This window comes from Lissotriton helveticus, chromosome 10 (genome assembly GCF_964261635.1).
Source record: "Lissotriton helveticus chromosome 10, aLisHel1.1, whole genome shotgun sequence".
NCBI classification, from domain to species: Eukaryota; Metazoa; Chordata; class Amphibia; order Caudata; family Salamandridae; genus Lissotriton; species Lissotriton helveticus.
Window position 1 is genome coordinate 1,126,193,402 of NC_136071.1, and position 15,337 is coordinate 1,126,208,738.

The following is a 15,337-nucleotide window of genomic DNA, read 5'->3' on the forward strand; positions in this document are numbered from 1 at the left end:
TGTGTTTGGTTTTCACTTTATTACTGTTTGAGTACTGCATACATACTTTACATAATGCCTCTAAGTTAAGTGTGTCCTCTCTCTGCCATGGCTACCAGAAGGTTGAGCTTGGGTTAATTTTGTAACTTTAGTGATTCACCTGGAGAAGGATTGTGAATATTCTTGGAGGTGGGTTCTCACCTTCCTCCACTAATACTCCAATGTCTTACAATGTTTGAAGGTTTTGGTCTTAATTTGTCCAACCACATCCCACACTCAGTTAAGAAATCTAATAGACTTCAGTTTGCTTACTGACAAGACCAATATATATTCCCCATTTATACCCAAAGGCAGGTTCCGAATAAAAAAAAATGTATTGTGTATCTAGAGCTTAATACTGCAGGACTAGAGGCTCATATTTTAACCACTCTTCCGCTGCTTCCTCAGAATATAAGTTGATTTTCTATTAACATTTGACGCTTTCTTTTGCTAATATATGTGAACTAAATGTTTGTTCTTTCATAGGCCAGTGCAATTGTGTAGCCAACATGGGCATGTGACCTTTTCCAATGTAATTTAGTTTCCTTTATTAAAAGTGGAATATTGTCATTTACTCTGAAATTCAGAAGGCGTACATGCTAGCCTTACGTTTAATGGCACTAGAAGTCATAATCGTGATTCAGAGCACAGTGGGGTCTTTTCTAGGGCTGGGGTTAACTTTTGTAATTTGCTGTAACTTAAGCAGTATAAAGTAGCATTTAGCTCTGTTTTTGTAGCACAAAATAAAAAAATTATGCATTTTGCGCTACGATAATAGTGCTAAATGCAACAGAATCTAAACAGCAGCAGCAGCTTCTCACCCTCACTAAATGTGTCTGTTCCTGTGCTCCTGTAGTAGGATTTTTGTGAAAAATGTTTCCTAATTGCACAAATGGGGGTAATGCATACATATTGGCAGTTTTGTGTCAAAAAGTAATGCAGAATTACTCTGGTGTAATTAAAAATTCGCCCTCCACTATTCTTTTGTAGACTGTAGTGAATTTCTTGATTGGAGTAATAAAAAAAAATGCTTTGTGCCTAATCTTTGAAGGTAAGTATGCACCAGGACTCTTTAAGTAGAAAACCCTTACCTGTGAGCAAGACACATCACCATAATATGCTGTCAACAAAGAGCTAGTCTGTCTGTCCTGGAACAAATAGTTCTGAGTGCTTCTTATTTATGTTGGGCGACTCTCCAGATAGCTGCGTAATCAGTAGATTTTGTGTCTCATGACTTCTTTGCTCCTGTTAAAACTAAAGCTAAGGTCCTAAGCAGTTTGTGGAATTGTTACGCCTGTTGTGATCAGCATGTACAAAATGAATGCTCCACGCTGAAGTTAATAAGTGATTTTTTGTTGACTAATACACACACACACTGACTTATCTATTGAAAAGGACAAAACTAATTGTTTGTTAAATTGGTTTATTGATCGTATCATGCTTTTAGAAATCTGAGTCATGATGTTCATGTGTATTCCTAATACTGTTAATGAAAATTTTACTGGTCTGTTTTTCCATTTATTCCCTATATGTTGAAATGAAGACTTCAAGCAAGGCAGTTTAAAAAGAACTGGATTTGTGACTTAGATGCAGCAGTCGCTGAAATTGAGGTATATACTGACAAACTAATTAAACATTGCTCATAATGCCCATTATATTATTTTAGCACTGAGTATATTATTTCATGAAGGATAGTTCTCTTTTTTGGGTGGATATTTACTGAAGAAGTTATTTATTTGTAAATATGTAATTATGTATTATCTGCTTGTTTACAAACCACCTCCCTCCCTTTTTCTCATGCTGCATTTGAAATATTCGACTCCTGTTTATGTACACCAGGAACGCAACACAACTTACAACTATTCCATTCCAAATACACACAAACTAACAAATGACACCAGACTTTAAATTTCCACATGGCGGTAGCAATATACACTGTCTGGCTAAATGTAATGTATATATCACCACCCACTGTAGTGATATGTCGCAAGCAGCATAAATCAACTCGTACCTAGCTGTCTGGAAGGAGCAATTACTCAAAATAACTGCTGATGTACTCTTCATCCTTTAAGCCAAATACTAAGCAACAACACAACAGATAAAGCACGTACACCATCAATCATGGCATGTAGCTTTTAGACGGTTCAAATGGCACTTGACCTATGGTCCAGGTCTCAGGAGTAGCAACCAAACTTAAACAACGCTGAGAACACAGTGACCTGACAACCTGCAGCAACACATAACGTGTGGTAAAACCCTGAACACCTTGCGACTAACCATATTCAAAAGTGCAGAAACACATTGACCACCCCAGTTGGAATTTGGATTTTAGACTTAACAGCATGGCTCAAAACCTTAGTTCATGATCCAGTATACCGTGCAGCTACACCACGTGCTCAGGGTTACACACTTCAGAAGTAGCAGCAGCAGACACTATCAAACACATTACAATGGAACACTGCTTCCAGCTATAGCGTTACTGTCACAAATCTTTAAAGCTCAACTCTCATCATAATACACAAAGCACATGGTTTATTTGAACTTGATACTGGTCCTCCACAGAAGAGCTCACTTACTCACAATATAGCCTTTTTAGGTCTCAGCTGGCGAAAGCAGCACGCATGCGCTGCTCTCGTCATATGAGGGCTTCTTGGAATCATTACGGATTCCGAAGCTCTCGGAGGCAGAGTTGAACACTGCCCATCTTTTTAATTGGGTAGCATCATCTCCCATGCAAAATGCTGGTTTCTGATTGTAAAGGAGGCTTCTTAGTCCCTCCTTGTTGCCGCCTTGTCTCCTTTTGGCCCCGCCCACCGGGATTGGATCTTTTACTAGCGGCAGTACACACACTCCTTCATTAGTCAGTATGCACTTTTTTCTTCACATTCGGCTGTGGCAAAGTCAGTTGCGTGTTTTTTTTCGCATCGCGCTTTTACTTAAAGTGAAAGCGTGATGCGAAAATAAACACGCGGCTGCCTTTGCGGTACCGCACTTGTTTAGGACTTGTTGTGCTTGCCACCTCTGCAATAGAAGTGTGTCATTTTTGCAAATGGTTAGCCGGTGCCTTGTCACGCTGAGGACTGTCGCTTCCATTTTCTGTCTGCGGTTTCCTGTTCTCACCGCCATTTGCGCAGCCGAGTTGCCCTTGTATTTCGAGATAGTGCAGGTGTTTTATTGTCGTTGCTGTTACTTTCGTCTGTTACTTTCTCAGTGCTGTTTGCTTCCCGTCAACAGATTGTGATATTACCTGAAAACAAACCATGGTATTACCGTGAATGAAGTCCTGGTGGTTTCCCAGAGCCCCTCATGCAGTTTCTTACTCCACCCGTACTCGCGTTTAACATCCCATCAGTAGAACAGATGGATCTCACCCGGCAGGACCGCGAGAATCCACCCGGTACACTTGATATCGGAGAGCGGTGCTCCCTTGTCCTCCGTTTGACTGTAGCTCGTAACTGAAACTGAGAGCACTGGTGGCATTTGTACATGCTGTGGTTCCTATTCACGCAATTACAGCTGATGCAGTGAGTCAGTTGTGTTCGTAGTCTCTGCGAAGAGGCCATTGAATGCTATGGTAATGTAAACCAATATCACAATATCAAGTGACAACATATCACCCAGCCTTAACATATCCAGACTATTGACTAGCGAATGTGCTTAAAGTAAGTGTAGATTACCATTCCTAACTCCTTTATTCAAATACCCGGTGGCATCCAAGGATGGACACTGCCCCCTGTGGGCAAGTATCTGTGCTGTATGAAGACACTGCCTCTATGGGCTGCCGGTTCTCTTCCAGGGGATCCTCATCAATAGTCTTAAGCACTGAATATTCCCGCCCATGTGCGGGACCCCGGAAACAATATAAAAATATATATGTAAAAAAACACATATGTATGTACATATATTATTTTTCTCATCCCAATGCAGCCCCAAAAAGAGGCTAACACAATGTAAAACCTTGTACATGTACTGCAATTATAAAGGAAACAAAGCAAGACCCAATCACCGCCAAAACCAGCCTACATGAAGGGATGAAAGAAGTAGCCGAGTGGATGAAGCACAGCCGTCTGAAACTGAACTCGGACAAAACGGAAGTCCTCATCTTAGGTGCATCCCCTTCCGCCTGGGATGACTCTTGGTGGCCAACGGCCCTAGGAATAGCTCCCATACCGACGGACCACGCACGGAACTTGGGCATCATCCTGGACTCCTCTCTCTCGATGACCAGACAAGTCAACGCCGTCTCATCATCATGCTTCAACATCTTACGCATGCTCCAAAAAACTTTTCGCTGGATCCCCACCGAAACAAGAAAAACGGTCACCCACGCACTGGTTACAAGCCGTCTGGACTACGGAAACACCCTTTACGCCGGCACCACCGCAAAACTGCTGAAAAAACTCCAACGCATTCAAAACGCCTCAGCCAGACTCATACTTGACATCCCCCGCACAGACCACATTTCCGGTCACCTGAAAGACCTTCACTGGCTCCCCGTCAACAAAAGGATAACGTTCCGTCTCCTCACGCACGCACCCCCCCCCCCCCTCCCCAGGCGCCTTGAGACCCTCTGGGTATGTAGTGCGCTATATAAATTTTAACTTGAACTTGAGGCTGCTCTCTCTGCCTCGGGGACCCCGGGTTCGTCCTGCCGCGCACCCCCATACTGTTCTCTTCTACTGGGGCAGGAGAGGCTCGGGGCTCTACACAGGCCCTCAGGGCCTTCTGGAGGTCTTAGTGCTCAGGCCAGTGGTAGGGATTTGAGCGTCTTTACAGAACTGTTTTAGTTCCTTGTGGGTGTAGGCGTCTAATTGTTCTTCTTGAAAGACTGGGTTCCCCTTGGGTGCGGTATTACTCATAGTGGGCGGTATGTGTGCAAGAAGGTTCAGTTCTGTAACCTCAGGGCTCTTTTTTGGCTTCACCCTTATTATGTAGTGTGCTAGCTGCTCCCCTGTACAATGACCACAAATGCTGATTCGAATCCTTCTGCTGCTACCATTGTAGGAAGGGGTGGTCTCTCAGGGACCTCTCTCCTCCTGGAACGTTACCGAGCGTTAGTCAGGCCTGCCTGAGGGGACGTTTACACACTTATGGTCATGCACACAGAAACGCCAGCACACTACAGATGGACACTACACCAATAGGTTAAGACAATACGTTCTTTATATAAGGTTTTGCATTAGGTCTGGACGGGTACACACGGGAGTTAGGGCTTAGTTTCCTTTCAGGGATGGTCGGACTTGTGGGTTGAGGGATATGTGGGACGTCTTCTGCAATACTCACTGTCTCTCTTGGTCAGTCTCTATTCCGGCTCTCAATCCTCGAGCCTTGGGGGGATCATGGAGGGTTCGTAGAGGCGGGGGGAGATCCCACGCGTAAAGCTCTCAATCCTCGAGCTGTGCGTGCGGGATTTCTCCCGTGGTGATGTCTCCAGGCCGGGGCTGCTCTCTGTCCTTAGTAGAGACTTCGCGGGGCTCGTTTTCCTTGCACTCTGCTCACTCAGGTTGTGCAGCCGCTCTGGCACCACGCGGACCGTCCGGGCCGCGGGACACTCGCAATCGCACCCCCACGTACCACAAGGCGCACTGGGCCGGTTGCGTGCGTCTCCGGGAGCGCTGCTGATCTTCTGGCACCCTCAGGGATGTGGCGTACTGTCCTCAGCCCGATGCGTGCTCCGCAGCCCGGGGATCCCTTCTGCGGCTTCTGCTACGGCTACCGTTCAACTACTTCCTCTCCAAAATGATCCAGAAAATACAATCGTTCTTTGTCAAACCACTTACGCATAAGATCATCAATCTCTGAAACAGTTATAGAATTAATATTAAGTTTACGAGCCAACCCACGTAATTCCGTAGCGCGATCAACACTTAGGCTGGTACGATTATCCCTTTGATCATCCTCGCCCGAGTCCTCATACGGAGGCGGGCAACGATCTAGCAATGCAAAATCATCTGATTCATTAGTAAGGACAGGATAAAGAGGACGTCGAATAGAAAACTGACCATTAACCTGCAAATTACGTACTCGAGTCTCTCTCTTTCTGTTCCTGCAATTCTTTCTCCTGCAACTGTAAAGCTTTATCACGAGCAGCCTTTCGCTGCTCCTTGTCCGCCAAGGCTTGTTCACGCTTCATTCGTTCACGCACCGCTTTCTCCCACATACGCACGCAATCAAACATATCCTGTCTAGACCTACGCTGAAACAAACACTTCTCCACATATTGAACCTTTCGCAAATCAAACGACCCATGTAGTCGCCATTGCAATTCGTGATCAGTTTTCGTATATTTATGCCATAATGTACTATACATGATGGGAGGAAGACCAAATTTTATGTACATTTCACGATTAGGTGTCCCCTCTGGGGGAGCCGGCTGAGATTCATTTAATCGATAATTGGTACCATTTCCAAAACAGCACATTCCTCGGAGTGTGCTTAAAACAGGCATGTCAAAATATCACGAAAAACGCGATATTACAAAAATAGCACTTAATATGTTTTACACATGGTGTGCAAAACATACAAATACAAAATCAGAGAAATATCTCTACATACCTGCCTATGTGAGATGCACTCCTCATATAACTCAAATCATAGGTCCAAATGTTAGGTAACTCAAAACAAATCCAAAAAGCCACAGTAAGTGTCAGTAGACTACCTTATCAATCACAAGCTTACCAAATATTCTCATACGTCCAGGTTCCAACTGCCAAGTTCCTTAACCGAATCTGCCAAACGGGCACTACACGACAACCCAACCGATCAGGATCTCAGTCGAGGACCGGCGCCACCTGGAAGGTCAGGTCGGAAGGAAAGGAAAAAACACCGTGGGTGCCAAGACTCGGGTCACTCAGTGGCAGCGTACGCGTCCATGGCGAGTTTCCAATCCTTCGTCGCGACCACTCCTTCGGGCATCCGAGTCACCGATGAGTCCCTTCGTGGTCACCAATTTGTGGTATTGGGTTTCGTCAGGTCTACATACTCTGCAAAAACTCTCGAACACCATAGAATAGAAGTTGGCACGGAAACTGGAAATGCAAAAGACAAGTTTATTAGGACCCCATGGGGTGGTGGTACATTCCAACAGCACCCTTCGGTAATGCAAGAAGTATCACCCCGGACATCGGTGCGTGACCTCTTTTATACAGTTTTACAGCAATAAAAAGAGTAGGCGGTATACTTTTGAGCAGTTTAGGTACATATAAGGGCATTTTTGGAACACAGCCAACTTGTGGGAGGAGTTTAGTACCACTGGTCAGTTTTGGAGAACATTCCTGAGAGGTGACCATCACTAATCTAGATGTTCAAGTATGCATGCGTGAGCTTGACCAGTGCTAAAAATAGCCAGTTGCTGGGCAGGTTAGATGGTCAGTGGTACAGAGGAAGGACAAAAGGGCATGCTGACCACGAGGCATGTTCATTGAAAATGGATGCTAGGAAATACAAAATGGCTTCCGCAAACATGGTCAAGTTAATGATGAAAGTTCGTGTAGCTGAACTAAATGCTAACCTAATCGCTGCCAAATTACGACAGACGGCCCTTTTAGCATTTAGCTGAAGCTACCTCATAACGAAAATAATCCGAATACTCATCATCAATATTGATCAACATTATATTCCCTATTTCTTTGCTAATCATTTGTTCATTTTTGGCAATAGTTCGTTTAGACGGAATGCAGGCAGTAATACATACAGAACATAAGGTAGGACCACATTGAATACATAAGCACAGGAAGAAGAGTATTCCAATGATCATACACAAGATACTCAGTAATTTCCAACCCCAGGTACTAAGCAAAGTCCAGAACCAATTAGAGAATGTCCATGTACCATTTTCAGGATGAATTTCAGCAGCAATTTTGTGCAATTTAGAAATGGCATCATACACAGAAGGGGAATTATCTGGGACGTATACACAACTACTACCGATAATGCGGCATGCACCCCCACGATCAGCTAATACTGCATCTAGAACCATCCGGTTCTGAAGCGTTACAATTCTGGTAATTTGGAGTTCCTCAGTCAAATTCCCTAAGGCAGAAGCAGTTTCATTAGCAACAGCTTCCACAACACGTGTTAATCGTCTTATTTTCCTGCTGTTTAGGGCAGCACCAACAAAGGAAAACAGGCCTAAATTAAAATCTACATATTGCTGCAAGTAAAATGTCATCAACATATTGAATAAGAGCCACCCCAGACTGTAAGTCGAAAGAATCAAGCTGTCTCTTTAAAGCCTGGCTATAAATGCTAGGATTTTCTGGGTAGCCTTGAGGAACCCGACAAAATCTATATGATTTGTTATTTAATGTGAAGCCGAACAAATATCGGCTATCGGGATGAATGGGAATCGAGAAGAAGGCATTTTTCAAGTCAATAACCGTGAAGGTAGTGGATGTAGGTGGAATCAAAGTAAGTAAGGTGGTAATGTCAGACACCACCGGATACTGGGGTACTAATATCTTATTAATTTCCCTCAAATCAATAATACAACAATAGATTTTAGTGTCTGTGTCTTTCTTTAGGATCGGAAGAATTGGGCTGTTACAAACATTATAGGGGACTTCCTCCACCAGCCCTGCCATAATCAAGTCATTTACGATATGTATCGAGGCAACTTCACCTTCTCTAGAGATTTTATACTGTGGTACGCGAGGCAAAGACACTCCCTCCTTTACAGTAATATGTACGGGAGGGATAATCATCTGTCCCACATCAGTATCGGAAGTAGCCCACAAAGTATTTGGAAGAGAGGCTAACGCATCGGCCTCCTGCATGAGGCTCTCAACCTCTGGATACTTCTCATTCAAAATAACCCGCACCCCTTCCGGGGAACAGCGTATAGTTGCTCGAAAATGATTAAGCATATCCAGTCCCACAATATTATCTGGTGTGTTTGGAGATAACAAAAACGGGCATGGGGCAGTAAACTTATCAATGTGAAATGTAAGGGGTTGAGACAATGGGCTAAGAGAAGGTGTTCCATCGAACCCTATGGATGTAATCGTTTCGCCAGACAGGGGAGCCCTTGGAACCAAGTGTTTGGACAGAGCGCTACGAGTAGCTCCTGTATCAACCAGAAACTGATCAGTAGAACCCAAAACCTGCGCTGATATATATGGACCCCTTTGATCTACTGGTACTTCAACCGATTCCACACCCCATCCTACGCAATCCTATGCATATGTATTATCCTGAGACCCAGAAGACTCACCCTCAGCTATCTGATACTGATTCCGTTGATCAAAAGTATTATGATCAGCCTGACCACGACCCCTCGCTTCAAACCTATCACGATCATTCGCTCCACCCCTCGACCCTGAATACCTACTCCGAGACCTTCCACTTCCTCGACCACGCTGATTACGCTGTTCTTGAAGCACCGGACAATCTGAAGCCCAATGTCCAAACTGTTTACAGTATGCACACTGATCCTCAGAAATATCGGAACGAGCAGAAGACGTACCATACGATCCACGTCTACCCCTATCATTCCCTCTCGGCTGTGTAGCGTAAACCTGAGCCAACATCATCTTGTCTTCAAATCTTTCGCTTTCTTATCACTACTTTCCTTAGCCTCCAATTCCTGTCGTTCGTAATACTGAGCCATAGTCAATAAAGAAGCAGGGGTTGCCGTGGTCCATGAACTTTCACTAGTCTTTAAACGTTTTGCAATCTCCGGTAGGAGATTAGCCTCGTACTTATCATCGAACAAATGCCTGCCTGTGTCCTCTGTTAATAATTGACTACTGTAATCGTGAAACGCTTCCTCGAAGCGTGAAAAAAAAGTCAGAAACCGATTCATCCAGCTTCTGTTTGCAAGAAGCCAACATCGTCCAGTCTATTTTCTTAGGGGGAACAAGCTTTTTTAATTTATTCAAAATAGCCTCTGGAAGGTCTAAAATCAATTGGCATGGCTTACACGCGGGTTCCCTATCCAAATCAGCTCGAGCTAAGTCCTTCCAATCTGCACCCAAAACCGCTCTATCATCAAACTTACGAATCGCCCTCCACATATCAGGAGGCAATATTAACCCAAAGAAAATATCAATATCAACTAATGTCATAACACACGAAGAAATAGCACCTTCCACTCCTTCATAGAAAGCTGCTGCATTTTTACAGGGGTCAGGCAAAGCATTCTTAAGTTCAATAACATCTGTTATGTTCCAAGGCGTATAAATGCCCTTTAGGAGGAACATACAAAGACGCAGCTTCTCGCATAGGCATAATATGGACTGTAGCACTCTTATCTGTTTCAAAGATAGGACACTCTTTGGATAATTCCGTCGATCCAGCAGAGGCGAATCCGATGCCTTTTTCAATGCCCGTAGTCGTGACGCTTCATCCCGTAGCTGAACCAAACGCTGGAAAAACCCATCCGCATCTGTAAGAACAAAAATACCTTTACGTAAATTACCACAACCAACTGATATATCCTTAGGTTCCAACTCAGGTGAGTATTTTCTAAACCGTTCAACTACTTCCTCTCCAAAATGATCCAGAAAATACAATCGTTCTTTGTCAAACCACTTACGCATAAGATCATCAATCTCTGAAACAGTTATAGAATTAATATTAAGTTTACGAGCCAACCCACGTAATTCCGTAGCGCGATCAACACTTAGGCTGGTACGATTATCCCTTTGATCATCCTCGCCCGAGTCCTCATACGGAGGCGGGCAACGATCTAGCAATGCAAAATCATCTGATTCATTAGTAAGGACAGGATAAAGAGGACGTCGAATAGAAAACTGACCATTAACCTGCAAATTACGTACTCGAGTCTCTCTCTTTCTGTTCCTGCAATTCTTTCTCCTGCAACTGTAAAGCTTTATCACGAGCAGCCTTTCGCTGCTCCTTGTCCGCCAAGGCTTGTTCACGCTTCATTCGTTCACGCACCGCTTTCTCCCACATACGCACGCAATCAAACATATCCTGTCTAGACCTACGCTGAAACAAACACTTCTCCACATATTGAACCTTTCGCAAATCAAACGACCCATGTAGTCGCCATTGCAATTCGTGATCAGTTTTCGTATATTTATGCCATAATGTACTATACATGATGGGAGGAAGACCAAATTTTATGTACATTTCACGATTAGGTGTCCCCTCTGGGGGAGCCGGCTGAGATTCATTTAATCGATAATTGGTACCATTTCCAAAACAGCACATTCCTCGGAGTGTGCTTAAAACAGGCATGTCAAAATATCACGAAAAACGCGATATTACAAAAATAGCACTTAATATGTTTTACACATGGTGTGCAAAACATACAAATACAAAATCAGAGAAATATCTCTACATACCTGCCTATGTGAGATGCACTCCTCATATAACTCAAATCATAGGTCCAAATGTTAGGTAACTCAAAACAAATCCAAAAAGCCACAGTAAGTGTCAGTAGACTACCTTACCAATCACAAGCTTACCAAATATTCTCATACGTCCAGGTTCCAACTGCCAAGTTCCTTAACCGAATCTGCCAAACGGGCACTACACGACAACCCAACCGATCAGGATCTCAGTCGAGGACCGGCGCCACCTGGAAGGTCAGGTCGGAAGGAAAGGAAAAAACACCGTGGGTGCCAAGACTCGGGTCACTCAGTGGCAGCGTACGCGTCCATGGCGAGTTTCCAATCCTTCGTCGCGACCACTCCTTCGGGCATCCGAGTCACCGATGAGTCCCTTCGTGGTCACCAATTTGTGGTATTGGGTTTCGTCAGGTCTACATACTCTGCAAAAACTCTCGAACACCATAGAATAGAAGTTGGCACGGAAACTGGAAATGCAAAAGACAAGTTTATTAGGACCCCATCGGGTGGTGGTACATTCCTACAGCACCCTTCGGTAATGCAAGAAGTATCACCCCGGACATCGGTGCGTGACCTCTTTTGTACAGTTTTACAGCAATAAAAAGAGTAGGCGGTATACTTTTGAGCAGTTTAGGTACATATAAGGGCATTTTTGGAACACAGCAAACTTGTGGGAGGAGTTTAGTACCACTGGTCAGTTTTGGAGAACATTCCTGAGAGGTGACCATCACTAATCTAGATGTTCAAGTACGCATGCGTGAGCTTGACCAGTGCTAAAAATAGCCAGTTGCTGGGAAGGTTAGATGGTCAGTGGTACAGAGGAAGGACAAAAGGGCATGCTGACCACGAGGCAGCATGTTCATTTAAAATGGATGCTAGGAAATACAAAATGGCTGCCGCAAACATGGTCAAGTTAATGATGAAAGTTTGTGTAGCTGAACTAAATGCTAACCTAATCGCTGCCAAATTACGACAGTAAGGAGACCCTTCCTGGCACTGCCTGAACCAGCTTCCCTAGGGGTGACCTTCCTGGCACTGCCGGAACCAGCTCCTCGTAAGATGACCCTTCCTGGCACTGTCTGAACCAGCTCCTCGTAAGGTGACCCTTCCTGGCACTACTTGAACCAGTTTCACATGGGGTGACCCTTCCTGGCACTGCCTGACCCCCGTAGGCTGCGCTTGCGCAGTCTTGCTGGGCGAGAAATTGTGTCTTAGAGTAGGGAGGTAAACGAGCCAGCTCTTCTCCATTGGCTGGCTTCCTAAACGGCGGCCAGTCATTGGAGAAGAGCTTTGCCCCTCACTCTAAGCCCCGTCCGTTTCGGATTGAGGGGCGTGTTTTGTGCTGCCCTTTCTATCTGTGACGTCATCCGTCACTCAACAAAAAACACGCCCCCCCCCCCAGTCTGCAAAGGACGGGGCTTACATCATCGGTGTGCAGTCTGTGGTTGGTTCCTGCCCCTAGGGATTGTGGCAGCATCATCAGCCTGCCGTGCTGGGATTGGCTCCGCCTGCAGGGACTCCCACCACGTCATCGTGGGGCCGCGCTGGGATTGGTCCCAGCCTCTGAGGGCTCCCCCTCGCTCATCCACGAAGCGGAGATGCTGCCCGAGGCCGGGGAGCATCCCGAAAGAAAAGCCGACTGAGACCGCCTGAAAGCCTCGCCTGCCCCGCAGATTCCAAGGTAACCGGCACTGTTCATGCATTTTGTTTTCATCCCCGGTTTATGTTATAGGGTATTGGCCTCGACCACTGCATATGTAGTTTTCTGCACCATTTTATCATGGCGCCCATTTTTGCCCACTTTGTTTCCCTTCTCGTTGACCTCTGTTTATTTTGTTAGTTAATCTAAGAGGAGGAGCTCCTCTATAGTCCTTCTTCTTATTTATCTGGTTTCCGCCCAGCGCTAAATATTTAAACTCTGTTCCCGACCCTTACAGTGCCTTGCATCTCGGCTTTGAGCACGCAGTTACCCTGCCCGGATGGTTTTTTCCACCGCCTGATCCTCTGCTCAAAGTAACACCCCTCGTCGCAGCCGTGATTTTATTATCTTTAACGCCCTTGCAATCTCCTACTTTGGCTCTATTGGTGTGCCGATTTGTAAAATTGTCTGTGCACGTATATTCCTTTCCCACTGTACGGGTCTCCTACTATCATTCTCTTTTTGTATACCTTGGCAGCCCATATCCTTGTCACCATGCTGCCTTGGTGCCGCTGATGCCTCGTCTATGCGTAGATCATATCCTACGCTGATGACACCCAGCTCCTGTTTACCTGCAGGAAGGGAGAGGCTTTTGAGGGCGATAGGATCAAAGACTGCCTGGGGGCGGTCTTTGCGTGGTTACAGCGGCATAGCCTGAAATGCAACTCTGATAAGTCGGAGTTGCTTTTCTTTGGGTGTGCACCCGATCCATGCTGGAAAACCTGGTGGCCTCAGGATATGTTCCCTCCAGATAAGGTGGCGACACAAGCTAAAAATCTGGGTGTGCTGTGTGACGTCAGTCTCTCATTTAGACCGCAGATTCTGGGGCTGTCGGGGAAATGCTTCGGCATTTTGAAGATGTTGCGGAAGTTTCTCCCGCTGCTATCTTTGCAGTACAAAAAAAACATTGTTCAGGCGCTAATCGGATCACGATTGGATTATGCCAACGCCTTATACGCAGGATTGCCTAAATACTTGTTGGCCCATCTGCAAATTGTGCAGAATTCGGCGGCAAGAGCTATTTTTGGCCTTCCGCGTACGGCAAAAGCATCTGAATTGCTCATGCGGTTGCATTGGCTTCCCATCTCGAAAAGAATAACATTTAAGATTCTGACCCTGGCTTTTAAGGCCCTTCACTCTGTGGGCCCGATTTACATCAGGAAGCGCATGGCCTTTTATGCGCCTAGGAGGACTCTGCGGTCGGCTGTGCTGGCCAAGGCTGATGTCCCACCCATCAGACTTGCGCGGATGGGAGGACGGTCCTTCCGTTACCTGGCGGCACGCTGCTGGAACGAGCTCCCTGTCACCCTTCGGAAAGCCAACAGTCTCCTCTCTTTTAGAAAGGAGCTGAAGACTTGGCTTTTTCTGCATGATTCTTTTGACCACTGTGAGTTGCTGTGTCTTGTGCGTTTTAGTCTCAGGTCTCTTTGCCAAAGCGCCGGGACACCCCTCGGGGTAGCCGTGCGCTATAAAAGAGCTTGCACATAACATAACATATTTCTGTTGTTCATACTGTTGGTCCTCACCCATTGTCAACCCTACACTGCTGAGGATTTCTTTCCTTTTGGAAAGTGTTCCTTTTGAACCCCAAAATATTCTCATGTCACTTTAGGCATTGCCGTTGTTTAATTGTGTGTTAATTCCATTGAAAAACCGCTTTAGCTACTCTGACTAATGGCCACTTCTTTTCTGGTTGTGTTTTCGTTTTGTTTATTTTTTTATTTATTTTTTATTTTTATTTATTGCCATGTCTTTTTTAGTTTTAGCACCAAAGCTTATTTGCATTGGACATCCTTTCGATGCCGCATATCACTTAAAACTGTGTGTGGGGCTCCTTCTGTGTGTGTGGGGCTCCTTCTGTGTGTGTGGGGCTCCTTCTGTGTGTGTGGGGCTCCTTCTGTGTGTGTGGGGCTCCTTCTGTGTGTGTGGGGCTCCTTCTGTGTGTGTGGGGGGCTCCGTCTGTGTGTGTGTGGGGCTCCGTCTGTTTGTGTGGGGCTCTGTCTGTTTGTGTGGGGCTCTGTCTGTGTGTGGGGGGGCTCTGTCTGTGTGTGGGGGGCTCTGTCTGTGTGTGGGGGGCTCTGTCTGTGTGTGTGGGGCTCTGTCTGTGTGGGTGTGTGGGGCTCTGTCTGTGTGTGTGGGGCTCTGTCTGTGTGTGTGGGGCTCTGTCTGTGTGTGGGGTCTCTGTGTGTGTGTGTGGGGCTCTGTGTATGTGTGTGTGGCTCTGTGTGTGTGTGTGGCTCTGTGTGTGTGTGTGGCTCTGTGTGTGTGTGGCTCTGTGTGTGTGGCTCTGTGTGTGTGGCTCTGT

General features: G+C 45.6%; 1 protein-coding gene across 1 annotated transcript in view; it reads left to right on the forward strand.

The window, feature by feature from the left end:
• TOPAZ1 (testis and ovary specific TOPAZ 1) overlaps positions 1-15,337 on the forward strand; it is a 2,142,665-nt gene that overhangs the window by 1,432,154 nt on the left and 695,174 nt on the right. The window contains exon 13 of the mRNA XM_078663910.1: positions 1,562-1,628. Within this exon, the coding sequence (XP_078520036.1) occupies positions 1,562-1,628 (67 nt within the window). The remainder of the gene's footprint in view (positions 1-1,561; positions 1,629-15,337) is intronic.